Here is a 17,714-nt window from a genome sequence, read left to right on the forward strand (position 1 = left end):
CCCACTGTTGGGTAGGGACCGTCTCTGTATGTTGCCAACTTGGACTTCCCAAGCGCTTAGTACAGTGCTCTACACACAGTAAGCGCTCAATAAATACGATTGAATGAATGAATGAATTAAATACGATTATTGTTATAAAGGCATAAAGCATCGTCTAGTGAATAGACCATAGTCCTGGGAGTAAGAAGGACCTGGGTTCTAATCCCATCTCCGCCACTGTTCTGCGTGTAATCTTGGGCAAGTCACTTAACGCCTCTGGGCCTCAGATACCTCATCTGTAAAATGGGGATGAAGACTGTGAGCCCCAAGTGGGACAGGGACTGTGTCCAACCAGATTAACTTGTACACACTCCAGCGCTTAGAACAGTGCCTGTGGGCAGAAATGTGTCTCTTTATTATAGCGTACTCTCCCAAGCGCTTAGTACAGTGCTTTGAGCTCGTTGTGGGCAGGGATGGTTTCTGTTGTTGCATTGTACTCTCCCAAAGGCCTAGTAGAGTGCTCTGCACACAGTGAGCGCTCAATAAATAGGATTAAATGAGTGAATGAATGAATGAAGTGCGTGCTCAATAAATATGATGGAATGAAGGAATGAAGGAATGGTATAAGTGCTTAACAAACACCATTAAAAAATCAGAAACTCAGAAATACTCTCTCTACCTCGGCGGCACCTGCAAAGACTTTGGAGGGGATTATACGATAGCACCGTGGCCAGCTCCCTTAGGGATGGAACTGTCCAGCTTTCCTAAACGAAGATTAAAAAAAAAAATTCATTCAATCGTTATTTATTGAGCGCTTAGCAATAATAACAATAATAATGATATTTGTTAAGCCCTTTCTGTTTGCCAGGCACTGTTCTATGCGCTGGGGTAGATACAAGACAGTTGGGTTGGACACAGTCCCTGTCCCACATAGGGCTCACAGTCTTCATCCTCGTTTTCCAAATGAAGGAACTGAGGCCCAGAGAAGTGAAGTGACTTGCCCAAGGTCACACAGCAGACCAGTGGCGGAGCTGGAATTAGAGGCCGTGACTTTCTGACTCCTAAGCCAGTTTTCTCTATCCACTAGGCCATTTTTACTGTAGGCAAAGCTGGTATTTGTTACTTAACCAATCAATCAATCATTCATTCAATCGTATTTATTGAGCACTTACTGTGCGCAGAGCACTGTACTAAGCACTTGGGAAGTACAAGCTGGCAACATATAGAGACGGTCCCTACCCAACAGTGGGCTCACAGTCTAGAAGGGGGAGACAGAGAACAAAACAAAACATATTAACAAAATAAAATAAATATAAAGATATATACAAGTAAAATAAATAAATAAATAGAGTAATAAATCCGTGCAAACATATATACATATATCCAGGTGCTGTGGGGAAGGGAAGGAGGTGAGGCGGGGGGGTGCTTTCTTAAAGAGTACAATATAATGGATTTGGTAAACATGTTCCCTGCGTACGATGAGTTTATAAGCACTTTTAGACTGTGAGCCCACTCTTTTAGACTGTGAGCCCACTGTTGGGTAGGGACTGTCTCTATGTGTTGCCAACTTGTACTTCCCAAGCGCTTAGTACAGTGCTCTGCACACAGTAAGCGCTCAATAAATATGATTGATGATGATGATGATAAGCACTTACTATGTGCCAGGCACTATACTAAGCACCAGAGTGGATACAAGCTAATCAGGTTGGACACAGTCCCTGTCCCACATGGGGCTCACAGTCTTAATTCCCATTTTACAGATGTGGGATCTGAAGAACGGAGAAGTGAAGTGATTTCTCCAAGGTTACACAACAAACGAGAGGCGGAGCCAGGATTAGAACCCAGATCCTTCTGACTCGGAGGCCCAGACTTTAGCCACTGGGCCATATTGCTACTCAGCCTCTTTGAGGTGGAAGGGTCTTAGTGACAGGCCGAGTATGCAGGCTGAATGAGAGAGATGAGCTGAAGTTAAAGCTGAGGTTTACAGGCTCATGAGACAGTGAGGATGGTAGTGTGGTCTACAGTGATGAGAAAGTCAAGGGAAGGACAGGCTTTGAGTGAGAAGATGAGGATCCTGTTCTGGACATGTTACGTTTGAGGTGTCGGCCAGACATCCAAGTAGGGATGTCTGGAAGACAGGAAGAAATGCGAGACTGCAGAGAGGGAGAGAGATCAGGCCTGGAGAGGTAAATTTGGAAATCATCTGCATAGACGTCGTAGCTGGAGCCATAGGAGAGACTGAGTTCTCCAAGGGAGTGGGTGTAGATGGAGAAGAGAAGGGGACCCAGCACTGAACCTTGAGGGGCTCCTCCATTTAGAGGGTGGGAGGTGGAGGAAGAAGTGCATGAAAGAACTGAGAATGAGCGGCCAGAGAGCTAGGAAGGAGAACCAGGAGAGGACAGAGTCAGTGAAGCCAAGGTTGGATCATGTTTCCAGGAGCAGGGGGTGGTCCCCAGTGTCGAAAGCAGCTGAGAGGTCGAGGAGGATGAGGATGGAGTAGAGGCCTTAATATGTGCCAAGCACTGTGCTGAGCACTGGGATGGATACAAGATAATCGGCTCAGATACGTTCCCTGACCCACGTGGGGCTCTCAGTCCAAGGGGGGAAGGGGAGCATTTTACAAAGGAGGGAACTGAGACAGAGGGAAGTTAAGGAATTTGCTCAAAGTCACTTATAGTGATGGGAAAGTCAGGGGGAGAATAGGATTTTGGTGGGAAGATGAGGAGTTCTGTTTTAGACATGTGAAGTTTGACGTAGGCGGGAGATCTAAGTAGGGATGCCCTTAAAACAGGAGGAAATTCGAGGTTGCAGAGGAGGGGAGTCAGGCCCGGAGATTTGGGAATCATCCGTGTAGGGATGGTCGTTGAAGCCATGGGAACGAATGGGTTCTCCAAGGGGGTGGGTGAAGATGGAGAATAGAAGGGGACCCAGAACTGACCCTCGAGGAACCCCCACAGTTAGGGGATGGGAGGCAGAGGAGGAGCCCGTGAAAGGGACTGAGAATGAACGGTCAGAGAGACAGGAGGAGAACCAGAAGAGGACAGTGTCGGAGAAGCCGAGGTGGGATAATGTTTCCAGAAGAAGGGGGAGGTCCACAGTGTCGAAGGAAGCTGAGAGATTGAGGAGGATTAGGATGGAGTAGAGGCTGTTGGATTTAATAAGAAAGAAATTATTGGTGACCTTAAAGAGGGCAGTTTCAGGGGAGTGAAGAGGACAGAACCAGAGATTTGAGTTCAATCAGTCAATCAGATTTATTGAGCATTTACTGTGTACAGAGTACTGTATTAAACGCTTGGGAGGGTGAAATAGAACAATATAACAGACACCTTCCCTGCCCACAACAAGTTTACAGTCTAGAAGGGGAGAAACAGATCAATATAATAATAATAGTAATGGTATTTGTTAAATGCTTACTATGTGCCAGACACTGTACTAAGCACTGGGGTGGATATAAGCAATTCGGGCTGGACACAGTCCCTTGTCCCACGTGGGGCTCACAGTCTCAATCCCCCTTTTCCAGATGAGGTCACTGAGGCCCAGAGAAGTGAAGTGACTTACCCAAGGTCACACAGCAGACAAGTGGTGGAGCCGGAATTAGAACCCACAACCTCTGACTCCCAAGCCTGCTTCCCTGAAAATAAATAAATAAATTAGGGATATGGACATAAGTGCTGTGGGGCTGGGGTGGGGAGGATGATATGGGTTTAGAGTTAGTGTGCAAATTAAGCCCCGGTGTACAAGACTGGGGGAAAGTAATGACCTCTCTGTCTCCCGCACCACTTCTACTAATTATTAGCAATCGACGGACGAGCTACGGGACCCCGGGGTCCCAAGACCCCCACAGTTGGCCGACCCCCACTCCCCGTGTCAGGGGAGGCCTACCGGGAGTGCTATCACCTCTCCCCTTCCCCAGGGAGGAGAAGAGGGAAGGGAGGGAAAGAAGAGAGGAGAAAAACGATGAGAGAGGAGGAGAGGAGGAAAATGAGAGGGGGAGGGGGAGAGGAAAGTAGGAGAGGAGGAAGGTGACCTTAAAGAGGGCAGTTTCAGGGGAGTGAGGAGAACAGAACCAGATATTTGAGTTCAATCAGTCAGTCAGTCGGATTTTAGACTGTGAGCCCACTGTTGGGTAGGGACCGTCTCTATATGTTGCCAACTTGTACTTCCCAAGCGCTTAGTACAGTGCTCTGCACAAAGTAAGCGCCAATAAATACGATTGAATGAATGAATGAATGAAGGTGGGAGAGGAAGAAGAGAGGAAGGAAGGGGTCAGAGGAGGAATAAAAATAATAATTGTGGTATTTGTTAAGTGCTTACTATGTGCCCGGCACTGTACTGAGTGCTGGGGTGAATACAAGCAAATCGGGTTGGATGCAGTCCCTGTCCTACGTGCTCAGTGGAAAGAGCATGGGCTTTGGAGATAGAGGTCATGGGTTCGAATCCCGCTCCACCACATGTCAGCTGTGTGATCTTGGGCAAGTCACTTAACTTCTCTGGGCCTCAGTGACCTCATCTGTAAAATGGGGATTAAGACTGTGAGCCCCACCTGGGACAACCTGATCACCCTGTATCCTCCCCAGCGTTTAGAACAGTGCTTTGCACATAGTAAGCGCTTAACAAATGCCAATTATTATTATTAGAGTCTCAATCCCTATTTTACAGATGAAGGAACTGAGGCCCACAGAAGTGAAGTGACTTGGCCAAGGCCACACAGCAGACAAGTGGCAGAGCCGACATTAGAACTCATGACTTTCTGCCTTTCAGGCCCGGGCTCTACCCACTAGATCACACTGCTTCCCATAGGAAGAGGGAAGGGACGAGAGGAGGAAGGAAGGGAGGGGGGAGAGGAGGAACGAAAAAGAAGGGGAAGAGGAGAGCTAGGGTGGGAGAGAGGAGGAAGGTGAGATAGGAGGAAGAAGGGGGATAGGAGGAAGGAAGAGCGAGGGGAAGAGGAGAGGAAGGGACAGGAAAAAAGTGAGTAGGAGCATTAGTCACTCGTATTTATTATTATTATTGTGTTATTTGTTAAGTACTTACTTTGTGCCAAGCACTGTTCTAAGCTCTGGGGTAGGGTTCAATCTCTCATCCTATCCCGACTGGATGACTGCACCAGCCTCCTCTCTGATCTCCCATCCTCGTGTCTCTCCCCACTTCAATCCATACTTCACGCCGCTGCCCGGATCGTCTTTGTGCAGAAACGCTCTGGGCATGTTACTCCCCTCCTCAAAAATCTCCAGTGGCTACCAATCAACCTGCGCATCAGGCAGAAAGTCCTCACCCTGGGCTTCAAGGCTGTCCATCCCCTCGCCCCCTCCTACCTCACCTCCCTTCTGTCCTTGTCCAGCCCAGCCCGCACTCTCCGCTCCTCTGCCGCTAATCTCCTCACCGTTAGGCCTCGTTCTTGCCCGTCCCGCCGTCGACCCTCGGCCCACGTCCTCCCTCTGGCCTGGAATGCCCCCAATCCCTCTGCCCCACCGCCAAGCTAGCTCTCTTCCTCCCTTCAAGGCCCTACTGAGAGCTCACCTCCTCCAGGAAGCCTTCCCAGACTGAGCCCCCTCCTTCCAATCCCCCTCCTCCCCCTCCCCCCACCTTACCCCCTTCCCCTCCCCACAGCACCTGTATATATGTATATATGTTTGTACGTATTTATTACTCTATTTATTTTATTTGTACAAATTTATTCTATTTATTTTATTTTGTTAATATCAATCAATCAATCAATCGTATTTATTGAGCGCTTACTGCGTGCAGAACACTGTAGTAAGCACTTGGGAAGTACAAGTTGGCCACATATAGAGACAGTCCCTACCCAACAGTGGGCTCACAGTCTAGAAGGGGGAGAACAGTCTAGAAGGGGGAGATATGTTTTGTTTTGTTGTCTGTCTCCCCCTTCTAGACTGTGAGCCCGCTGTTGGGTAGGGACCGTCTCTATATGTTGCCAACTTGTACTTCCCAAGCGCTTAGTACAGTGCTTAGCACACAGTAAGCGCTCAATAAGTACGATTGAATGAATGAATGAATTACTCTATTTATGTTACTTGTACATATTTATTCTATTTATTTTATTTTGTTAATATGTTTTGTTCTGTTGTCTGTCTCCCCCTTCTAGACTGTGAGCCTGCTGTTGGGTAGGGACTGTCTCTATATGGTGCCAACTTGTACTTCCCAAGCGCTTAGTACAGTGCTTAGCACACAGTAAGCGCTCAATAAATACGATTGAATGAGTGAATGAATGAATTACTCTATTTTACTTGTACATATTTATTCTATTTATTTTATTTTGTTAATATGTTTTGTTTTGTTGTCTGTCTCCCCCTTCTAGACTGTGAGCCCGCTGTTGGGTAGGGACCGTCTCTATATGTTGCCAACTTCTACTTCCCAAGCGCTTAGTACAGTGCTCTGCACACAGTAAGCACTCAATAAATACGATTGAATGAATGGATGAATACAAGGTAATCAGGTTGCCCACGTGGTGCTCACAATCTTAATCCCCATTTTACAGATGAAGGAACTGAGGCACAGAGAAGTTAAATGGTTTGCCCAAAGTCATATAGCAGACAAGTGGCGAAGCAGGGATTAGAACCTACGTCCTCTGACTCCCAAGCATGTGCTCTTTCCACTAAGCCACGCTGCTGTGTGCAGAGCACTGTACTAAACGCTTGGGAGAGTCCAATACAACAATACACAGATACATTCCCTGCCCACGACGAGCTTACAGTCTAGAGGGGAGACAGACATGAATAGAAATCAATAAATGACAGATAGGGACATAAGTGTTGTGGGGCTGGGAGGGGCGATGAATAAAGGGAGCAAGTCAGGGCGACTCAGAGGGAGTGGGAGAAGAGGGGAATCTCAGCCTCCCTCTCATCCCCTCCATTCATTCATTCAATCGTATTTATTGAGCGCTTACTGTGTGCAGAGCACTGTACTAAGCGCTTGGGAAGTACAAGGCCCCAGGGGCTGCCGCGGGACCCTCGCAGAATTCCCAAGTCCCAGAGCGGAGGGATTGGGATCTCCATCCTCTGACCATTTCCAGTTGCGGCCGGAACTTTTTTTTTAATACTATTTAATTCATTCATTCATTCATTCAATCGTATTTATTGGGCGCTTACTATGTGCAGAGCACTGTACTAACCGCTTGGGAAAGTACAATCCAGCAATAAAGAGTAACAATCCCTGCCCGAGCTTACAGTCTAGAAGGTACTTATGTATATATTCATTCATTCATTCAATCGTATTTATTGAGTGCTTACTGTGTGCAGTGCACTGTACTAAGCGCTTGGGGAAGTACAATCCGGAAACAAAGAGTGGTAATCCTTACAACGAGCTCAAATTCTGGGGGGGGAATGGGAGGGACAGACATCAATGCAAATAATCAAGCGCTTAGTACAGTGCTCTGCACATAGTAAGCGCTCAATAAATGCGATTGATGATAACCAGACATCATCACAAGTATACCTGTATATATGTATATATGTTTGTACATATTTATTACTCTATTTATTTATTTTACTTGTACATATCTATTCTATTTATTTTATTTTGTTAGTATGTTTGGTTTTGTTCTCTGTCTCCCCCTTTTAGACTGTGAGCCCACTATTGGGTAGGGACCGTCTCTATATGTTGCCAACTTGTACTTCCCAAGCGCTTAGTACAGTGCTCTGCACACAGTAAGCGCTCAATAAATATGATTGATGATGATGATCGCAAGTAAATAAAATTACAGATCTATACATAAGTGCTTTGGGGCGGGGAGAGGGGGGAAGAGTAAATATCTGTAATGTATTTATTGATATATTTCTACGAATGTCTGTCTCCCCCTCTGGACCCTGAGCTCGTTGTGGGCAGGGAATGTGTCTGTTTATTGTTCTATTGTCCTCTGCCAAGCGCTTAGGACAGTGCTTTGCACTTAGGAAGCGCTCTCAGACCCTGCCACCCCCTTTGAGGGAGGGGCTGGCATGAAGGAGGACCAGGTGTGAGGCTCGGGGGCTGGGCAGGCCCCTCTAGACTGTCAGCTCGTTGTGGGCAGGGATCGTGTCTGTTCTATTGTGCTCTCCCTCAGCGCTCAGTACAGTGCTCTGAACGCGGTAAGTGCTCAGACCCTGTAGGGACCTGGGCCATGCGTGCGGGTGGAGGAGGGGCAAGGGGGGTGGGGGCGAGGGGGTGTCTCCTTGGAAGATGCCTTGGAAGAGGCGTCTCTAACACTGTCTGTCCCCTCTCTCCTTCCCAGGGCTGGTAAAGTTGGGGATTCACTGTGTCACGTGTCAAAAAGTCGCGATCAAAATCGTCAACCGAGAGAAGCTCAGCGAGTCGGTGCTCATGAAGGTAAACGTTCCGGCCAGGGGAAGGACACGGGGTTCATTCATTCATTCATTCAATCGTATTTATTGAGCGCTTACTGTGTGCAGAGCACTGTACTAGGCGCTTGGGAAGCACAAGTCGGCAACATCTAGAGACGGTCCCTACCCAACAATGGGCTCACGGCCTAGAAGGGGGAGACAGACAACAGAACAAAACAAGTAGGCATCGATACCATCAAAATAGATAAATAGAATTATATAGGGGTCTGCTCCAGGGGGGCTCCACCCCCGCCCAGAGGTCAGCGCTCAATAAATAGTACCGATCATTTGATCGGTAAATTCCTTTAACGCCTTTGCCGGAGCGTGTCTGGTGGGGCCGGGTGGAGAGAGAGTATTCACTCATTCGATCGTATTTCATAATAATGGTATTTGTTAAGCGCTTACTATGTGCCAGGCACTGTACTGAGCGCTGGGGCGGATACAAGCAAATCGGGTTGGACACAGTCCCGGTCCCACAATAGGGCTCACTTCTTATTCCCCATTTTACAGATGAGGTAACAGAGGCACAGAAAAGTGAAGTGACTTGCCTAAGGTCACACAGCGGTCAAGTGGCCAAGTGGGGATTAGAACCCATGACCTTCTGACTTACAGGCCCCGGCTCTATCCACTATGCCATTATTGAGCGCTTACTGTGTGTAGATCACTGTACTAAGCGCTTGGGAGAGGACAAAAGAACAATAAACAGACATATTCCATGTCCACTATGAGCTTACAGTCTAGAGGGGGGAGACAGACAAGAATAGAAATAAATAAATGACAGTTATGTACAGAAGTGATGTGGGGCTGGATGTGGGGAATGAATAAAGGGAGCAAGTCAGTCATACTAACGGAGCACGTTTACTGTGTGCAGAGCACTGTACTAAGCGCTGGGGAGAGGGCAATAGAACAATGAGCAGACACATTCCCCATCCACAATGAGCTTGCAGTCTAGAGTGGGGGTGACAGGCGTTAATATAAATAAATAAGAGGCCTGGGGCAGTCCCTCCTGGACCCCATTAATTAATGGTATTTATTGATTAATTAATTAATGGTATTGAGCGCTTGCCGTGTTCAGAGCACTGTCCTAAGCGCTTGGGAGAGTATAATTCAGCAGAGTTGGTAGACACGTTTCCTGCCCATAAAAATAATAATAATAATAATAATAATAATAATGGCATTTGTTAAGCGCTTACTATGCGCGAAGCACTGTTCTAATTGCTGGAAGCACTGTTCTAAGCGCTGGAAGCACTGTTCTAAGCGCTGGGCTTACAATCTAGAGGGGGAGACCAACATTAATGCAAATAAATGATGGCTATGGACATAAGTGCTGTGGGGCTGAGGCAGGGTGAGTAAAGGGAGCAAATCCAAGTGCAACGGTGATGCAGAAAGGAGTGGAAGGGGAGGAAATAAGGGCTTAGATGGGGAAGGCCTCTTGGAGGAGGTGCGCTTTTAATAAGATTTGAAGATGGAGAGGGTGACCCTCCCCACTCCAGCAAAGACTGGATCATGGGGAAGGGTCTTTTCAGAAACTTGCTTGTCTGATCTTAGTTTTAAACTGTCTACCCTCAGTATCAGCCCCACAGCACTCAGGTACATGTCCGTAATTTATTTCTATTAATGTCGGTCTCCCCCTCTAGACTGTAAGCTCATTGTGGGCAGGGTATGTGTCTGTCATATTGTTCTGTTGTATGTTCCCAAGTGCTTAGTACAGTGCCCTGCACACAGTAAGTGCTCAATAAATTGATTGATTGATTGATTGGGGGAGTCAGGGTATTTGATGGTTCATTCTAGGTCACTGGGGGAGAGTCAGGGATGGAGAGGGGAGGGTAAGGGGTGTTGGATGGTCCGTGCTGGGTCTCTGGGGGACAGTAAGGAATGTGGGGTGGTCTGTGTGGGGTCACTGGGGGAGAGTCAGGGGCAGAGAGAGGAGAATCAAGGTTGTTGGATGGTCAGTGCTGGGTTACTGGGGGACAGTCAAGGATGGAGAGGGAAGAGTCAGGGGTGTAGGATGGTCCGTGCTGGGTCACTGGGGGAGAGTCAGAGATGGAGAGAATTGAGTTAGGGGGGTGGGAGGGTACATGCTGGGTCACTGGGGGAGAGTCAGGGATGGAGAGGAGAGAGCCAGGCGTGTGGGAGGGTCCATCCCTGAACCATGAGTGTTGGCTCCTCCAAGCTCCCGGTTGCCCCTTCCCAAGATCCAATCCTGAACTAGGCACGCCGGAGCACTGAACTGGTCCTCCCCCTGTTTCTCCCATTACTATAATCCCGACCCCCCGCCTCCCTTTCCTATAAGCCCTTAACCTTGGTATTAACCCTGATTCTTCTCTCTCATTCAACCCTCATATTCCATCTGTCACTAAATCCTCTGTGTTCAACCTTCGCAACATCGATAAAATCCATCCTTTCCTCTCCCTCCAAACTGCTACCCTGCTGATCCAAGCACTTCTCCTAGCCCGCCTTGATGACTATATCAGCCTCCTTGCTGACCTTCCAGCCTCCTGTCTCTCCCCATTCCAGTCCATACTTCACTCTGCTGGCCGGATCGTTTTTCTACAGAAACGTTCAGGACATGTTTCCCCACTCCTCAAGAACCTCCAGGGGGTTGCCCAATCACCTCTGCATCAAACAGAAACTCCTCACCATTCGCTTTAAAGCCCTCAATCTCCTTGCTCCCGCCTACCTCTCACTTCACTACTCTCCCACTCCAACCCAGCCCGCACACTTCACTCCTCTAATGCTTTCAACCTATTCACTGTACCTCAATCTCGTCTATCTCACCACCAACCTCTCATCCATGTCTTCCCTCTGGCCTGGAGCTCCTTTCCCCTTCATATATGACAGATAATAATCATTCATTCATTCAATCATATTTATTGAGCGCTTACTGTGTGCAGAGCACTGTACTAAGCACGTGAAAAAGTACATCAACAACATCTACAGACGGTCCCTACCCAACAACGGGCTCACAGTCTAGAAGGGGGAGACAGACAAAACAAAACATGTAGACAGGTGTCAGAATCGTCAGAACAAATAGAATTATAGCTATATGCACATTATTAACAAAATAAATAGAATAGCAAATATGGGCAAGTAAAATAAATAGAATAATAAATCTATAAAAATTTGTTAAGTGCTTCCCATGCACTGTTCTAAGCATTGGGGTAGATACAAGGTAATCAGGTTGTCCCACGTGGGGCTCACAATCTTAATCCCCATTTTATAGATGAGGTAACTGAGGCACAGAGAAGTTAAGTGACTCGCCCAAAGTCACACAGCTGACTTTGAACCCAGGACCTCTGACTCCCAAGCCCGGGCTTTTTCCACTAAGCCATGCTGCTTCTGCTCTTAAGCATAGATCTCTGCTCTCCCCACCTTCAAAACCCTCCTAAAATCCCATTTCCTTCAAGAGGCCTTCCCTGACTAAGCCCTCATTTTCCCTTCTCCCTTTCCCTCATGCGTCACCTTTGCACTTGAATTTGTACCCTTTATTTACCACACAGCTCATATGTCCATAGCTGCAATTTATTTTAATGTCTGTCTGTAGTGTGAACTCCTTGCAGGCAGGGAACATATTTACCAACCCTTGTCCTCTCCCAAGCACTTGGTACAGTGCTCTGCACACAGTTGTGCTCAATAAATACCACTGATTGATGGACTGCTTGATTGAAGTGGATTTCAATCAAGAGATTTCAATTTCAAGAGAAGCAGCATGGCTCAGCGGAAAGAGAACGGGCTTTGGAGTCAGAGGTCATGGGTTCAAATCCTGGCTCCGCCACTTGTCAGCTGTGTGACTTTGGACAAGTCACTTAACTTCTCTGGGCCTCAGTTACCTCACCTGTAAAATGGAGATTAAGACTGTGAGCCCCCCCGAGGGACAATCTGATCACCTTGTAACCTCCCCAGCACTTAGAACAGTGCTTTGCACATAGTAAGCACTCAGTAAATGCCATTATTATTATTATTATTCTTTGTGCAGTCGCTTGGGATCTTTAGGGTAGGGAACATGTCGGCTAATTCTGTTGCCACTTAGAACAGTGTTCTACACATAGGTAGCAGTCAATAAATACCTTCGGTTGATCGATTAAAAATATCTGCAAAGCATATCAGTGGCATAAATCTCCAAGCAGATAGAATCCCTGTAAAAGGCCGAGGAGTGACAGCCAATCATTCTCCCCACCTTCAAAATGTTATTGAAGCCACACCTCCTCCAAGAAGCCTTCCCTGACTAAGCCCATCTTTCCTCTACTCCCACTCCCTTCTGTGTCACCCTGATTTGCTCCTCCAACTCTCCCAGACCCACAGCACAACCGACCATCACCCCCATCTCCCCGCCCAGTCCCACAGCATTTATGTTCATATCTATCATGTATTTCTTTCTATTAATGCTTGTCTCCCCCTCTACGCCGAAAGCTTGTTTTGGGCAGGCAATATTTCTGTTATATTGTATCGCTCTCTCCCAAGCTCTTAGGACAGTGCCCTGTACAGAGTAAGCGCTCAAAAAAGACGATGGAGTAATTGATTGATTGGCAGGAGGGACACTCTGGAAGAAGCCAGCATTGATGAGGGATTTGAAAGTGGCAAATGCCAAATCCTGGCTGGCTCATGGGGGGTGGGGGTGGGTGAGGGGAGTTGTGTGGGGGTGGGGGTAGGGAGAGGGAGCCTGTGGGGCCCTGGAAGTCAGGGAAGCAGTGAAGCTTGGATTATAGCGCAGCTAGAATTTCTCAGCATCTTTCAGGAGGGGTGACGTCACCTCCTCCCTCCCTCTTGCCTGCAGAAACCCCCAGGCTCTTCTCACCCTTTCCCTCCTTCCCCTCATCCCCCTGAAGGCCTGGTGTAGCTGCAGTTTGGGGACCCACACCCCCCAAGAAGGCCCCACAGAAGCAGCGTGGCCTAGTGGATAGAACGCCGCCCTGGGAGTCAGAAGGACCTGGGTTCTAATCCCGGCTCTGCCACCTGTCCACTGTGTGACCTCGGGCAAGTCCCTTCACTTCTCTGGGCCTTGGTTCCCTTATCTGTCAAATTCATTCCCTCAATCATATTTATTGAGCACTTACTCTAGCAGAGCACTGTACTAAGCTCTTGGAAGCGGACGATAAGACAATAAACAGACACATTCCCCATCAAACGGGGAGTAAGACTGTGAGCTCTACGTGGGACAGAGGCTGAGTCCAACCTGATCAGCTTGTATCTACCCCAGAGCTTAGTTTAGTGCCAGGCATATAGTGAGCACCGAACAAATACCATAAAAAAGTTCTGCAATGCAGATGAGCAAACCAGGGAGGGGGAGGGAGGGAATGAGAGAGGGAGGGAGGGAGGAAGGAAGGGAGGACTGGCAGTGCCAGCCTGCTTGTGATTCTGGGGGCACCAGCATTCCTGGATCCGGGTCACTTTCAACTTCAATCCCAATTCCCACTTTCCCTCCTTCCCTACCCTCCATCCCATTTCCCCATCCTCTCCAAGTGCCAGGAGGGGCTGTGCATCCTTAGGAGAACCTCTCTGGTCCTCCATCTGCAGTGGAGGGTGGCATCGGCCGTACCCTCCCTGCCACCTGATCATCAGAGGGTTAAAAATGATGATGATGATGGTGTTTGTAAAATGCTCACAATGTGTCAAGCACAGTTCTAAGCACTGAGGTAGATAGGAGGGTATCAGGTTGGACACAGTCCCTGTCCCACATGGAGCTCACAGTCTCCATTCCCATATTACATGGCACAGTGGATAGTACCCAGGCCTGAGAATCAGAACATCATGGGTTCTAATCCTAGCTCCATCACATGTCTGCTGGGTAACCTTGGGCAAGTCACTTCATTTCTCTGTGCCTCAGTGACCTCATCTGTAAAATGGGGATCGAGACTGAGAGCCCCACATGGGACTGTGAGACTGTGAGCCCACTGTTGGGTAGGGACTGTCTCTATATGTTGCCAACTTGTACTTCCCAAGCGCTTAGTACAGTGCTCTGCACACAGTAAGTGCTCAATAAATACGATTGATGATGACAAGGACTGTGTCCAATCTGATTAACTTGCAACTGTCTCAGCGCTTAAAACACTGCTTGGCACATAGTAAGCACTTAACAAGTACCATCTGCTGTGAGACCTCGGGCAAGTCTCTGAACTGTTCTGTGCCTCAGTTACCTCATCTGTAAAATGGGGATTAAGACTGTGAGCAGTATGTGGGACAGGGACTATGGACTAGCTTGTATCTACCCCAGCACTTAGACCTGATGATCTTGTACATTCCCCAGTTCTTAGTACAGTGCCTGGCACATAGTAAGTGATTAACAAATATCATAAGACAGGGCAGTGGGCTGGTCCACTGTCCTGCCTCAGACTTGGATAGTAAGTTGGTCATTCAATCATATCTTTTGAGTGCTTACTGCATGCAGAGCACTAAGCACTTGTGACAGAACAATATAGCAACATAACAAACACATTCCCTGCCCACAATGAGTTTACAGTCTAGAGGGGGAGACAGACATTAATAGAAAGAAATAAATGAGAGGTATAGACATAAGTGGTGTGGGGCTGGGAAGGGGAGATGAAGAAAGGGAGCAAGTCAGGGTGCTGCAGAAGGGAGTGGGAAAAGAGGAGGGGAAGGCTTAGTCAGGGAAGGCCTTTTGGAGGAGATGGGCCTTCAAAAGGCTTGGAAGGGGGGAGGGTGATGGTCTGTCAGTTATGAGGAGGGAGGGCATTCCAGACCAGAGGCAGGATGTGGGCAATGAGGTCAGCGGCGTGATAGGTTGTGGGTGTGGGACTCTGGGCTGGATCCCAGCAGATCAGGGTCAGCCCCCCTCCCATCACCCAGATCAGCCGGGGGTGGATCCTGGAGGAGGGCGTGGGGAAGGCTAAAGATAGGAAGGGCCACCTCTGGAAGAAGTGGACAAGGAGGAGGGATTCATAGGAGGGAAGGGAGGTGGTTTCTCCCGTGGAAGACAGAGGGGAGGGGCCTGAAGCGGCCCAAAGTGGGGCAGGAGCCTCTGGTTGAATCAGTGAGCGTGGCCGGGGCCGGGGCCGGGCGGGGAGGAAGGATGAGGTTGGGGGCAGAGAGTGTAGGGGAGACCAGAGTGGGAACAGGGGAAGATTTATGGAAGCTGAGAAAGATTGAGCTTTGCCCCTCCTCCAGGCTCCGGCCCTGATTTCCTGTCTTCACACTTCCAAAAGCTCTCACGTGCCCTCACACACCTTCGTACGTCTTCACACACCCTCACATGTCCTCACACACGCTCACATGCCTTCACACACCCTCACACCTTCACCCGCCTTCACATACCTTCTCATGCCCTCACACGCTCTCACAGATCTTCACACACCCTCACACACCTTCAGCCGCCCTCACCTGTCCTCACACAGGCTCACCTGCCCTCCCATGTCCTCACCCCCCCTCACATGACTTCACATGTCCTCCCAAATTCTCTCACACTCTTAGGTGTACTCACATATTGTCTCACACCCTCACACGTCCTCACACACCCTCACACATCCTCACACACCCTCACATACCTTGACATACTCTCACACAGCCTCACCCTCCTTTACACATCCTCACACGTCCTCACATGCCTTCACGTGTCCTCACATATCCTCTCACGCCCTTACGTGTACTCACACATTGGCAAATGCCCTCCCATGCCTTCCCACATCCTCATATGCCCTCCCACTTTCTCACATGCCCTCCCATGCCTTCCCACATCCTCATATGCCCTCCCACTTTCTCACATGCTCTCAGGTGCCTTCACACGCCCTCACCCACCCTAACAAAATCCTACAAGCCCTCACATGCCCTCACGCATCCTCGCACACTCTCATATGCCCTTGTACGCCCTCGTGTCCCCCGGTTTCTTCCCACACTCTGTTTCCCTCTGAGCAACTCAGATCAATAACAAGTCTCAAAGCAGCAACAGCAGCAACAGCAGCAGCCAGGCAAAACCATCGCGTGAGAGAGCAAATGGCCCCAGCTGGGACTCGGCTGTCTTTTCTTTTCACTGGGCATGTTTGGAGCTTTGCCTTTTAAATTGGATTGAAAAAAGTACCCCACCCCATCTTTGATGCTATCATTCATTCATTCATTCATTCAATCGTATTTATTGAGCGCTTACTGTGTGCAGAGCACTGTACTAAGCGTTTGGGAAGTCCAAGTTGGCAACATATAGAGACGGTCCCTACCCAACAGCGGGCTCACAGTCTAGAAGGGGTACACAGATAACAAAACATATTAACAAAATAAAATAAAATAGTAAATATGTACCAGTACTGCAGTATCTAGGCCTTTCCTAGTCTTGGCTGCTGCCCGTTGTTGGGTAGTGATTGTCTCTATCTGTTGCCGAATTGTACTTTCCAAGCACTTAGTACAGTGTTCTGCACACAGTAAGCGCTCAATAAATACGGTTGAATGAATGAATGAATGCAATGTTATTATGTGAGCCCGCTGTTGGGTAGGGACCGTCTCTATATGTTGCCAACTTGTACTTCCCAAGCGCTTAGTACAGTGCTCCGCACACAGTAAGCGCTCAATAAATACGGTTGAATGAATGAATATGTTCTCGAATGTGGGACTCTCCTGTCTTTGATGTTACAACATTGCAGAATGTGGGCTTTTACTATAGCACATGTTAAGCACTTACTATGTGCCAGGCACTGTACTGAGCGCTGGGATGAGACAAGCAAATCGGATTGGACACAGTCCCTGTCCCACATGGGGCACACAGTTTCAATCCCCATTTTACAGATGAAGCAACTGAGGCCCAGAGAATAATACTAGTAATAATAATAATAGTGTTTGTTAAGCACTTAATATGTGCCAGGCACTGTACTAAGCAATGGGGTGAATTCTAGCAAATTGGGATGGACACAGTCCCTGTCCCCCGTGGGGCTCACAGTTTCAATCCCCATTTTACAGACGAGATCACTGAGGTACAGAGAAGTGATGTGACTTACCCAAGGTCACAAAGCAGACTAGTGGCAGAGCCAGGATTAGAACCCAGGTCCTTCTGACTCCCAGGCTCGGGCTCTAGCCGCTAGGACATGCCGCTTTTCCCATCCTCTGATGCTACGGTTTGGAACTCTGTGGGCTTTTCCAGGTCTTTGCTGCTATAATGTTGCAGCATGAGGATCCCACCCAGTCTTTGATGCTACAGTGAAGCAGCGTGGCACAGTGGAGAGAGCCCGGGCTTGGGAGTCAGAGGTCATGGGTTCTAATCCCAACTCCACCACTTGTCAGCTGTGTGACCTTGGGCAAGTCACTTAACTTCTCTGTGTTTCAGTTTCCTCATCTGTGAAATGGGGATTAAGACTGTGAGCCCCATGTGGGAAAACCAGATTTCCTTGTATCCCCCCAGCGCTTAGAACAGTGCTTGGCACATAGTAGGTGCTTAACAAATACCATAATTTATTATTATTATTA

The 17,714-nt window shown here is 48.3% G+C and overlaps 1 protein-coding gene across 13 annotated transcripts in view; it reads left to right on the top strand.

Moving 5' to 3' along the window:
* BRSK2 (BR serine/threonine kinase 2) overlaps positions 1-17,714 on the top strand; it is a 250,755-nt gene that overhangs the window by 126,156 nt on the left and 106,885 nt on the right. For all 13 annotated transcript variants that reach the window (XR_005455664.1, XR_005455666.1, XR_005455667.1 and 10 more), the window contains exon 2: positions 8,207-8,301. Coding sequence is in view for 9 of the 13 variants with exons in the window: in XM_038764291.1 (XP_038620219.1) it covers positions 8,207-8,301 (95 nt within the window). In the remaining 4 variants the exon portion in view is untranslated. The remainder of the gene's footprint in view (positions 1-8,206; positions 8,302-17,714) is intronic.

The sequence above is a fragment of the Tachyglossus aculeatus genome, chromosome 22 (assembly GCF_015852505.1).
Source record: "Tachyglossus aculeatus isolate mTacAcu1 chromosome 22, mTacAcu1.pri, whole genome shotgun sequence".
NCBI classification, from domain to species: domain Eukaryota; kingdom Metazoa; phylum Chordata; class Mammalia; order Monotremata; family Tachyglossidae; genus Tachyglossus; species Tachyglossus aculeatus.